Here is a 13,348-nt window from a genome sequence, read left to right as displayed (position 1 = left end):
TACAACAGAGTTATAGTTTATATAAAGAGACCTGGCAGTTTAATTGAAAGGGCCTTCCAGGACACTAAGCCTTGACTGCCAAACACATTACCTGAGAGATGACTGGGGAGGTCATAATGTTTTCCAGACAAATCCTTGCCTTAGAAAGCAATTAGAGGTCTGGAAGCAGACTTGCAGCAAAGTGTCTCTATGCCTGCAATCACCCACTACTTGACATTTTTTGGCAGACATGCGGCAAAGTGTCTCCACATCTGCAATCATCTACTACTCAACTTCTACCACGCGCCACCCCAGAAATGGGAAAACGTTTAACCTAACATATTGAACAGCTCACTAGAACAAAACGCAAATAAAAAATCTAAAGCAGCTGTATTCCAAACAGTCCTAATTTTCTATATTTGGAGACAGTTTTGTCTAGTGGTTAAACATCAGGCTAGAAACTAGTGTCACTCTGGAATGACTATTTAGTATCTATAACAACATGGACCAACTTAGAAGATGTGGGATAAAGGCCTTTGCCATTCATTAAAAAAAATTCAAAATATAGAATGTGTTAATAATATTTTATTTCCTTTATTCTGAGGCTTCAGTATGTTGCTTATGTATAATTGACAATTTATCCTGATTTATTCCCTACAAAAGAAAAATAATTTTTGATACAAGAATTTTAAATATATATACTTCTCTTTTCATGGCAAAATAATTTATCTAAAAGAATAAACAGGAAGAAATGTATGTTAGCATATTTAGGTAATAGGCATGTTCAAATGTAAGGCTTTAAACAGAGTCAACCAATGTAGCTCCTTCAGAATTGGTTCTCTCTTAAGCCCAACTAGAACTTTTATAATTGAATTTTCTATCAGACAAATTTTATAAACTGATTTAAAGAACACTGTACTGTACACAATACTGTATCTCAAACTGGAGGTTACTAACATATCAATCACTATCAAGCTACCTCAATTTAGACAAGGGCACAGCTGGTGTACCAGATAAACCTGCTAAATTCATTACTATAAGAAATGAAGCAGCTATTATGGAAATGAAAGAGCAGAAAGGAATAAAAGAGTTAATCTGTCAGTAATTAAACTAGTATATAATAGACCTCTTGCTAACCAGATAAAGGAGAGGCATTAATAGCCAAAGACTGAATCTGTTTGTTGCTCCAAAATAAAAATAAAGGTGCAACTTCATTCCTTAGAGGACCTCAAAAATTTAGGTATAATCAAACATGATTGCTTTTCATCAAAAGAAAATGTATAAACAATATTAGCCTTCATTTTTTCTCCTTTGAAGATACACTTCAAGCAACAGAACATCTTTTGTTCAGCAGAAATCTCTCTCTTCCCCATCAAACACACTCTCTACTTTTTATATTACCTATGATTTTGCTGAAAATTATATTGATATATATAAAAGGGACACATATTTGTAATGTATACTACTTTTATGTGAATGTTGCCAGGCAACAAGTGGCCTAGACTAATTTTCATTATGGACAAGTGTTTGAATTTAGGGGGAGAGAATAATAGCTTAAGCAAACAGATGAGATTGTACAGCTAGGAGGAATCTGAACAAAGTTCTAAAAGCAGGTTAGTTTTCTTTTGTATGAATTGAGTCTTTGCCAATAATGTTGCATCAAATGTGAAATGTAATGTGTAACATTGGCTAAGAAGGGACCAAATATGGCAGCAGGAATATAAAGGCAGAATTAGAAAATTATAATTATAAGCCTTCAAATAAAGCTGGAGAACTTAGTTAACCTTGACAACTCTTGAAAAAACCTTTTATTTTAATATATTTTATGTAGCATATTTATAGAAACTGCTCATATTGGATCTGGCTAATACTTGGATTCACTCAAAAAATCCCAAAGATGTAGATTTGGCTTGGGAAGAGTCTACGGAGAGGGGCGGAATACAAATCTAATAATAAATAATAAATAATAATAATAATAATAATAATGTCAAACCATTTCTATTTCACTGACAAGAAAACAAGATGTATATATCCATGCAATCATATCATCAAGAGATGAGCTCAATTATGTAGCAAGTCCTAAGTAGATTGATTGCTGCAATTCCACAGAGTGTTACATGAAAAATAATGTGATGAACATTTTCAAACATTGTGGGGTTGTTTGAGTATATTGTTTAAATTGGTAAAGCAATAATACCGACTATCAGGCATCTTATGTTTTTTGCCCTAACAGTCATTGCTAAATATGGGGGGGAGCAGCGTACCAAGATAGCACTATTTCTTTGAGAACCACGGTAGAATGTAAACATTATGACCTATGTAAGCCAAATGTTCTTTACATGATTTTTCATACATCACCTAATGCACCAACCTAACATCTTGTCCTTGACCATAATTGATTTTTCAAAAGGTAGCTTTCTAAGGAAACTTGACACCTTCACATTTCAAAAGCAAATAAAATGTCTGAAAAAATATACGGTAATCCAATCATAGAAATAGCCCTTTGTTTCCAAAGCTTTGTCTGATTTCTGTATTGACTTAGGCATGTGCAGTAATTTCTACTAAAGTTGATTTGTTAAGCCATCAAAAAAGCATTAACTTCACCCTTTTGAATGTGAAGTTATTTGGAAAAAGCCCACAAGTTTCTAAACCCTCATTTACTCTTCTCTATTTTATCCACGTTATAACAGATTTTGACCAGTTCTTTCCATTTTTGTAAGTACCACTGTATTTTTCAAACCATGATTTATAGGATCTCAGTAGTTGGGATTTTTTTGGAAAGACGTATACAATACTATGTGCTGATCACTCTAACATTTGATTCTACCACCCAGTGTGCCTTCTTTCCCAAAACGTTAGTCTAAAAGATTTTCCTCCCTGTCAACTCCCATTGGCAGAAAAAATTCTGCTCAGAATATTTTTCTAATCTTTTTATGCCTCCTTGACTTATTGTCCCTGTCTCTATTTAGCTTAGACATTTTTGAAATAATCTAGATAAAATATTTTGAACATTATACCAATTTTATAAAATGACTATCTCTTAAGTGTTTTACCTCATGACTCTTGACAAATGTATCTTGTCTTTTTATGTGCACTAAGAGCATATGCAGCAAGGTCTTATAAAATGTTAATACCACTTTATAAGACCTTGGTTTGATTGCTACGATGCAAAAAGGATGTTGAGACTCTAGAAAAGGTTTAGAGAAGAGTGACAAAGATGATTAGGGGACTAGAGGCTAAAACATATGAAGAACGGTTGCAAGAACTGGGCATGGCTAGTTTAATGAACAGAAGGACCAGGGGAGACATTTTAGCAGTGTTCCAATATCTCAGGGGTTGCCACAAAGAAGAAGGAGTCAACCTGTTCTCCAAAGCACCTGAAGGTAGAACAAGAAGCAATGGGTGGAAGTGAACAAGGAAAGAAGCTACTTAGAACTAAGGATAAATTTCCTAACAGTTAGAACAATTAATCAGTGGAACAGCTTGCCTCCAGAACTTGTGATTGCTCCAACAATGGAAGTTTTTAAGAAGATATTGGATAACCATCTGTCTGAAGTAATGTAAGGTTTCCTGCCTAAGCAGGGAGTAGGACTAGAAGACCTCCAAGGTCCCTTCCATCTCTGTTGTTATAGTTATTGTTAAAGACAAATACCTTGTGTGTCCAATCATACTTGGCCAATAAAGAATTCTATAATTCTATATAAAATATTATTGTAATATATGGCAATGTATTCTCTCCTGTTTTACTACATGGATTTTAAAATGGCAAACAGCAGACATCTAAGCATAGACAGCCAACCATATTCCATTCTGCATCATGTGTCCCCGAGTCAAATTCAGTGCTTTCCCAACTACAATTAAAAAGAGCCATAAATACTATTTTCTATTGTTCCCAGCAACAAAGATGATGACATCAGATAATATTTGCATCTCATTGTCTTACATTGCTAGAATCCCTTCCTGATGGGTGGGTGGGGAATAATTCTATGTAAGTACTACTAGATCCTGCCATCAAAGATGTTGCTCATTTCTCTTCCTGCACTACATGAAAGCTGGGGTTTAAGTACGTTTCTCTAAACCAGATTTCTAATCTACATGCATACTGTTGATTATTAAAATTCTGTAAGTACACACAGATGTGATCAATACAAAAGCATATTAAACTATCTCTTAACTGTTCATAAATCAAGTGGATTCATTTTTCTTTTGTTCTTGTTAATGTCATAATAATTGTAAAGTAGCAAAAAAAAGGACAATGCTATATTGTAAAGAACTGTGGATCCACATTTTTGTGAGCAAAAGTTTAACAAAGAAATTAATTTACCAAATATTTAAACAGCACCACAGGTGACTATAAAGGTTTCATTTTATGGCAAATTCCTGGAACTAAATTTAAAAAATATTAATATTCCATTTTAGGATTCATATTACAGCCTTCTAATAATATTTAACAGGTTTTTGTTCTTGGTGATTGTTAATAGAACCAAAGATTTATGTAGCATCTTACTGATTCTTAACACAACAGAAGTCAATAGGAATTCATTGAGTTTATCCAGGAACACAAGACAACATACAAGTTCCCACTCCTATGAGGTAAGTAAGATGAGATATTGAGACTAGATCACAGTGAATCACTGAGCTTTTGTGGCTGAGGTAGACTAGAACTTGATGTCTTTGCTCTTAGTCCAACATCATTATGTCACTGAACTTTGAAGTTGATAATCACGGATTACATATGTAGACAATTTTCTCATGGAATAGAATGTGGGAAGCAGAGCAGACTGTTCATCTTCTGGCTGCAACTTGTTTTTAGGGTCATCTATATTTTTAAAAATCATGCAAAATAATAAGAAGTATATTGGTCCAGTCTGGTATTTCTCACTCAGAATCTACGGTAATTTTTGTTTAAAAGAACATCAAAACATTCTCTCTTATTTGTAGCTGGATGTGTTATATTTCTACAATCTCAATAGCTATAATTGGATTCTAACATGTCTCAATTTATAAATAGATATACGTATGTAATATACTCATGGACAACCTCCTTCTTTGATGAAGGTTGAACTGTCACTTATATGTAGTGCTAAATCTTATCTTTATCAGATGTAGCTAGTGTTGGGGCAATTTCATTTTATTGCATTTTAGAATATGCAATTCATTTCTAGATTTGCCCCATTAACACTATCAGCTGTACTTACTCATTACTGAGACTAAGCCAATTAATTGCATGTAGAAGAGCTTGTTATGAGTCTATAGGAGTAAAAGTGTATTTATAGGATGTCTGAAGCCTTGAGATGAGCCCCTAAGCTAAACTTACTGTTGATTGCAATAAAAAATAGTCATCTTTCTCACATGAAATAAATAATAGGATGGGAAGCAATGAATTATACTAGCTGGATCTAGCATAATTGGGTCTCATATTGCAAGTTGTCTTGGTTTGAAGGTGTAAAAACCAAAAGCCGGTGGAGACTTTTTGCTGCCATCTGCTGTTAAGAATCCACGGCTCTAAACAACCTGTGTTGTTTTTTTCTGTTGACAGTGATTGCAGTGTTTCATTTATGCCTCAGTAAAAATAAAAATTGTAAAAATAAAAAAGACTGATATCCAAATATCCATATTAAAGTAGTATCAGGGTAAATGAATACATGCATGCACACATAAAATTTCTTACCTATAAATATATATGATAGTTATCTTTTTTGTTGGTTAGTTTTAGGAGCTGTTTGCTTTGCTGTTTTTTAAGACATATATTTGTTTTAAATTAAATATATTATTATTATTATTATTATTATTATTATTATTATTATTATTATTTATTGGATTTGTATGCCGCCCCTCTCCGTAGACTCGGGGCGGCTAACAACAGTGATAAAAAACAGCATGTAACAATCCAATATTAAAACAACTAAAAAAAACCCTTATTATAAAACCAAACATACATACAGACAGACATACCATGCATAAATTGTAAAGGCCTAGGGGGAAAGAATATCTCAGTTCCCCCATGCCTGACGGCAAAGGTGGGTTTTAAGAAGCTTACGAAAAGCGAGGAGGGGGCAATTCTAATCTCTGGGGGGAGTTGGTTCCAGAGGGCAGGGGTCGCCACAGAGAAGACTATTCCCCTGGGTCCCGCCAAACGACATTGTTTAGTTGACGGGACCTGGAGAAGGCCCACTCTGTGGGACCTAACTGATCACTGGGATTCATGCAGCAGAAGGCGGTCCCAGAGATAATCTGGTCCGGTGTCATGAAGGCCTTTATAGATTAGATTAGATTTATTGGATTTATATGCCGCCCCTCTCCGCAAACTCGGGGCGGCTCACAACAATAATAAAAACAGTACATAATAACAAATCCAATACCCACCAATCTAATTACAATTTAAAATTAATAAATTCATAAAACATTCCCAAAATATATAAAAACAGGCACACAGTCAATCAATCAAATGGCAAAACAACATGGGCAAGGAGTAAATGCTTAAGTTCCCCCATGCCTGACGGCAGAGGTGGGTCTTAAGGAGTTTATGAAAGGCAGGGAGGGTGGGGGCAATCCTAATCTCAGGGTGGAGCTGGTTCCAGAGGGTCGGGGCCCCCACAGAGAAGGCTCTTCCCCTGGGTCCCGCCGGATGGCATTGTTTAGTCGACGGGACCCGAAGAAGGCCCACTCTGTGGGACCTAACTGGTCGCTGGGATTCGTGCGGCAGGAGGCGGTCCCGAAGATATTCTGGTCCGGTGCCATGAAGGGCTTTATAGGTCATAACCAACACTGTGAATTGTGACCGGAAACTGATTGGCAACCAATGCAGACTGCGGAGTGTTGGAGTGATATGGGCATACTTAGAGAAGCCCATAATTGCTCTCGCAGCTGCATTCTGCACGATCTGAAGTTTCCGAACACTTTTCAAAGGTAGCCCCTTGTAGAGAGCGTTACAGTAGTTGAGCCTCGAGGTGATGAGGGCATGAGTGACTGTGAGCAATGACTCCCGGTCCAAATAAGGCCGCAACTGTCGCACCAGGCGAACCTGGGCGAACGCCCCCCTCGCCACAGCTGAAAGGTGTTTCTCTAATGTGAGCTGTGGATCGAGGAGGACGCCCAAGTTGCGAACTCTCTCTGACGGGGTCAATAATTCCCCCCCCCCAGGGTAATGGACGGACAGATAGAATTGTCCTTGGGAGGCAAAACCCACAGCCACTCCGTCTTCTCTGGGTTGAGTTTGAGTTTGTTGACACCCATCCAGGCCCCAACAGCCGCCAGCCACCGGCACATCACTTCCACTGCTTCGTTGACTGGACATGGGGTGGAGATGTACAACTGGGTATCATCGGCGTATTGATGATACCTCAGCCCATGCCCTTGGATGATCTCACCCAGCGGTTTCATGTAGATATTAAATAGCAGGGGGGAGAGGACCGACCCCTGAGGCACCCCACAAGGGAGAAACCTCGGGGTCGACCTCTGACCCCCCACTAACACCGACTGCGACCGACCGGAGAGGTAGGATGAGAACCACTGAAGAACAGTGCCTCCCACTCCAAACCCCTCCAGCCGGCGCATGGTCGATGGTATCGAAAGCTGCTGAGAGGTCAAGGAGCACCAGGACAGAGGACAGGCCCCTGTCCCGGGCCCGCCAGAGATCATCCATCAACGTGACCAAAGCAGTTTCCATGCTGTAGCCGGACCAGAATCCAGACTGTTGAGGACCTAGATAATCGGCTTCTTCCAAGGACCGCTGGAGTTGAAGTGCCACCACCTTCTCAACAACCTTCCCCATGAAGGGAAGGTTGGAGACTGGACGGTAGTTATTAAGCACGGTTGGGTCCAGGGAAGGCTTCTTGAGGAGGGGGCGCACGAGTGCCTCCTTGTAAAGGGCCGGAAAGGACCCACTCCCCAAGGAGGCGTTGACAATCTCCTGGACCCAGCTCCATGTCACCCCTCGACTGGCCGAAACCAGCCAAGAGGGACACGGATCCAGTAAACAGGTGGCGGAACTTACAGCTCCAATGGCCTTGTCCACTTCATCAGGTGTCACCAAGTCAAACTCCTCCTAGACAGATGGACAAAGACGTTTAGCCCCAGTCACCTCGACTGACTCATTGTCAGTCGACTCTGTTTTACAATTGGAGTCGAGGTCCGCTTGGATCCGAGCGATTTTATCAGCGAAAAATCCTCGGCACTACTCTGTAAGGGCTCCCCAACTCCCCTCTGATTAAGAAGGGAGTGGGTTACCCTAAACAGAGCAGCCGGGTGGGATTCCGCTGATGCAATCAAGGCGGCATGATACGCGCATCTTGCCGCCTTGAGCGCCACTTTGTAAGTCTTAATATGAGCTCTTACAAGTGTTCGATCGGATTCGGACTTACTCTTCCTCCATCGCTTCTCCAGATGTCTCTTCTGGCGCTTCAACACCCGGAGCTCCTTGTTGAACCATGGAGCTCTACGGGGTCTAGTGCCGCGGAGAGGTCGCAACGGCGCAATCCGGTCAAGAGCCTCCACTGCTGCCTTGTTCCAGGCTTTAGCAAGAGACTCTGCCGAACTGTGGACGAGTGTATCTGGAATAACCCCAAGCGCCATCTGGAAACCTTCTGGATCCATCAGGTGTCTGGGGCAGAACCTCCTAATTGGTTCCGCCTCCCTGCCGGGAAGGATTGGAGCCAGGAAGTTGAGCCGCAGTAGGAAATGATCTGACCACGACAAAGGCAACACTTCTAAGCCCCTTAATCTCAGATCATTACTCAATTGCTCAGAGAGGAATATCATATCGGGTGCGTGTCCACCCTCGTGAGTCGGACCCTGAACTACTTGAGTCAGCTCCATGGCTGTCATGGTGGCCATGAACTCCTGTGCCAGTCCAGAGGAACCGCCAAGCGATGGCAGATTGAAGTCCTCCGGGACGATAAGTCCGGGGAACTGCACCGCCAACCCGGCCACCTCCTCGAGTAGCACAGGCAGGGCTGTTGACACGCAGCTGGGAGGCAGGTACGTGAGCAACAAGCCCACCTGAACCCCTAAGTCCAACTTCACCAGGAGGGACTCGCAACCCGCAACCTCTGGAGCAATGAGCCTACGCAGGCCAAGACTCTCCCTGGCTATAATAGCCACTCCTCCCCCCCTTCCCTGGGGTCGAGGTTGGTGCCATACCCGAAACCCAGCAGGGCAAATTTCAGAGAGAGGAACTCCTCCCTCCGGGCCCAGCCAGGTTTTGGTCACACAAGCCAGGTCGGCCTCCTCATCCAGGATCAAATCCCGGATGAGGAGAGCTTTATTTACCACCGACCTGGCATTGAGTAGCAGCAGCTTGAGCCCAGGGCCAGAATTACACTCATCACCAGTGCCTTGAGTTAAGCTCATGGAGCCGGAAGAAGGGATCTCTACTAAGCAGCGATCCCTCCTTCCCCTGGAACGGCTAGCTCCATGGCTTTATAGGTCATAACCAACACTTTGAATTGTGACTGGAAACTGATCAGCAACCAATGCAGACTGTGGAGTGTTGGTGTAACATGGGCATATTTGGGGAAGCCCATGATTGCTCTCACAGCTGCATTCTGCACGATCTGAAGTTTCCGAACGCTTTTCATAGGTAGCCCCATGTAGAGAGCATTACAGTAGTCGATCCTCGAGGTGATGAGGGCATGAGTGACTGTGAGCAGCGACTCCTGGTCCAAATAGACATATCTCTGAACAGAAAAACTATACCTATTATCACAGAGAGCTCTTACAATGTAGCTTTTGAGTGAACTAGGTTTTATTATTCCTTTGTAATGTTCCAAATTAGAAATAGCAATGGGCACTTAATAATCTAAAAGTTCTACCAAGTGTCTTTCACCCCACTCCATCCCTGTAAAACTACTAGTAAGGTAGTGAAATCTTAAGTCAAATTTTTTAAAAAACCTGGTATATATTACAGACTGATAGGACTAGTTCTCAAAACCCATGACAAAACAAACATGATAGAAATATCTTTACCACTCTATCATTTTACGTCAATTACTAACTGAAAGACAAAAAATGGCAATTACCATAATACTATAGTTACACAATTCCTTCAGCCATCTCAACTGAAAGTGTATAGAAATTATCCTTCTTAAATTACATGCTACATGTTTTGCATACAAGCAAAAGGGATCAGTTTGTTGCATTTTTATTTTCAATATATTTTGTTTTAACCCTGCTGTTCTGTTCGAAAAAACTTCCTAATGTTATGTTCGGGTCACATACGACCCGGACCAAAAACTCTTCATTTGAAGTGCTTATGTTTGGTCAATTTGAAAACTTTTTTCACTTGGAAAGTAGTCTGAACATTTCTGCACACAATGATATGAAAATTGAAATGAAAAAAGTAAATCTTATTGGTTTATTTTGCGGATATATTGCATGCCCCCCCGTTTTTGTGAATTTTTTCAATTTATGGATAGTTTTGCTTGCAAAATCCATTCTATTTTATTAAAGTTGGTGTGGGATTGGTAGCTTGAACATTTCTGAACATAATGATATGAAAATTGAACTGGAAAAATTGATGCATATTGGTTTATTTTGTTGATGAAATGCATGCCCCTCCGTTTTTTTGAAATAGTCTTCACTTTATGGATAGTTTTGCTAGCAAAATCCATTCTATTTTACTAAAGTTGGTGTGGGATTGGTAGCTTGAACATTTCTGAACATAATGATATGAAAATTGAACTGGAAAAATTGAAAAAATTGAACTGGAAAAATTGAAAAAAATTCACAAAAACGGGGGGGGCATGCATTATATCCACGAAATAAACCAATAAGATTTACTTTTTTCATTTCAATTTTCATATCATTGTGTGCAGAAATGTTCAAACCTGTTTCCAGGTGAAAAAAGCTTTCAAAAAGACCAAATATAAGTACCTAAAATGATCAATTTGCAGTCCGGGTCAAATAGACCCGGGAACATAACATTAGGGAGTGTTTTTTTTTCAGCAAGAAAGAAACCCCCCACCCCCCAAAAAAAATTCTCATAGAGAGAACCCCTGAAATGATGAAAACTCATGGAATTTCAAGTTTCAGATATGCAGGGAAAATGTTTTACAGGGACTCAAACTTGGTTTCGGGTCACATACGACCCGAACAGAACAGCAGGTTTAAAGCACACTGTACTTACAGATAAAAATAAATAAATAAATGTTTGTTTGTTTGTTTGTAATTTGTTTTGCTGAAGTGTTAACTAAATACTATACTATTCTGCATATTTCAGCAAAAGTTAATTTTGTACAAGTTGTATTAATAAAGAACTCACCGCTTCAGTACTTTTTTCTGCTGTATATGACTTGGCCACCATTTTCAGCTTGATCCCACCAACTTTCCACCTTGCTAAAGTTAACAATTTTACAAATTTAATAAGAAAGTCAGAGTTATTCAGGATAGGCCAATTTTTCCTTTCTAGTTCATTTCCTTCTTTTTTCTATTACCTCGTAAAAGTGAGGAACATATCAGTGCTTCTCAGAATAGCAATAACCTCTAGAGCTTTATGTTCATGGCTTAGTCTATTTCCTATTCCAGTGTTTCCAACTTCAGCAGCATTACGTATGTAGACTTTGACTCATAGATTTCCTCACCAAGCCCCACCAATACTGGATAGGGAAAGAATTCCCTAGCCAGCATGGGTGGGGCTTGGTGAGTCAAAATCCACACATCTGAGGTTAAGAAATACTGACCCTTTCTGCAGATGGATTTTCAACTTCAGGAGAAAAACATCTTAGGAATCAGCGAACTAAAATGGACAAGAATCCCTCAGAAGAAATGGAGTAGCCTTCATAGTCAATAAAAGAGTAGGAAAAGCAATACTGGGATACAATTCCCAAAATGACAGGATGATCTCAGTTTAAATCCATGGCAAACCATTCAACATCACAGTAGTCCAAATCTATGCCCCAACCACTGGTGCTGAAGAAGATAAAATTGACTGGTTCTATGAAGCCCTCCAGCACCTTATAGAACTAAGACTAAAAAATGATTTCCTTATTATCATGGGGGATTGGAATACCAAAGTAGGAAGCCAAAATATAACCGGAATAACAGGCAGGTTTGACCGTGGCGCAGTAATTTGATTGAATTTTAATAGAATTTTAATAGAATTTTGTCAAGAGAATACACTCTTTTCCAACATCCCAAGAGAGGACTCTACATACCTGGGGAGGAAAGCTATGATAAATCTAGATAGCATACTAAAAAGCAAAGACATCTGGTTTTCCCAGTTGCAATGTATGGATATGAAAGTTGGACCATAAGAAAGGCTGAGCACCAAAGAATTGAGGCCTTTGAACTATGATGCTGAAGAAGACTCCTGTGAGTCCTTGGACTGCAAGGTGGTCAAACTGTCAGTCCTAGAAGAGATAAACCCTGACTGCTCTTTAGAAGGCCAGATCCTGGAGACAAAACTCAAATACTTTGATCACCTAATGAGAAGGACTCACTGGAGACAAGACTAATGCTGGGAAGAAGAAGGGGACGACAGAGAATGAGGTGGTTGGATGGAGTCACTGAAACAGTAGGCATGAGCTTAATAAATGGTAGAGGATGGTAGAGAACAGAAAGATCTGAAGGAACATTGTCCATGGGGTCACGATGGGTCAGACATGACTTCATAACAACAATAACTATGATGAAAATGTCCAATGTTTTTCTTTACTTTACAAGCACAAAAGATAAGGCAAAGTCATCTTTGCTTGGCATGTGCCCTATGAACCTTGTCTTCTTAAAGTGTCCCCCTGAATAGCATTAAGCAACATGTGTTAAAAGATATCTTCCAATTTCCTGACTTATTCTACCCTGAGCATCATCACAGGGCAACAAGAAAAGATAAAGGGTGCATTGAACACATTTTACTACCATAGCTTGATTCTGGATTTTCTTTACAAACCAAACAAAACTAGAATGTACAGTATTTCTTACCTCACATCCATTACAGGCAACAGGCATGAAAAACCGGGACCTCAGCATCCACAGAAGAAGTATAGTCCTAAGAGAGAGGGTTATTATTGGCATTTCATATATATTTATATAGTTGGCGTTTCATATATATTTATCTAGTATCTCTTTTTAAAGCAGATGCTGCTTGAAAATGGGAAGGAAAATAATGTTATTTTAATGAAATAAATTTCTGAAGCCTATACCTTTTATCATGAATAAAAGCGATAACAGAATAACAGAGTTGCAAGGTACCTGTGAAGACTTCTAGTCCAACTTCCTGCTCAAGCAGGAAATTATTTCAGACAAATGGTTGTGTCCAATCTCTTCTTAAAAACCTGCACTGTTGGAGTACCCACATCTTCTAGAGGCAAGTTGTTCCACTGATCAATTGTTCTAACTGTTGAGAAATATCATCTTAGTTCTTTACTTGATTTGT

General features: G+C 39.6%; 1 protein-coding gene across 1 annotated transcript in view; it reads right to left on the bottom strand.

The window, feature by feature from the left end:
- Nucleotides 1-12,966, bottom strand: part of HTR4 (5-hydroxytryptamine receptor 4) — a 173,073-nt gene extending 160,107 nt beyond the window's left edge. Inside the window, exon 1 of the mRNA XM_070739450.1 lies at nucleotides 12,895-12,966. Coding sequence (XP_070595551.1) covers nucleotides 12,895-12,905 — 11 coding nt within the window. The 5' untranslated portion in view covers nucleotides 12,906-12,966. The remainder of the gene's footprint in view (nucleotides 1-12,894) is intronic.
- Between the last annotated feature and the right edge of the window lie 382 nt (nucleotides 12,967-13,348).

Source organism: Erythrolamprus reginae, chromosome 2 (assembly GCF_031021105.1).
Source record: "Erythrolamprus reginae isolate rEryReg1 chromosome 2, rEryReg1.hap1, whole genome shotgun sequence".
NCBI classification, from domain to species: domain Eukaryota; kingdom Metazoa; phylum Chordata; class Lepidosauria; order Squamata; family Dipsadidae; genus Erythrolamprus; species Erythrolamprus reginae.
The sequence above is the reverse complement of the archived record's forward strand: the minus strand, read 5'-3'. Positions and strand labels throughout refer to the sequence as shown.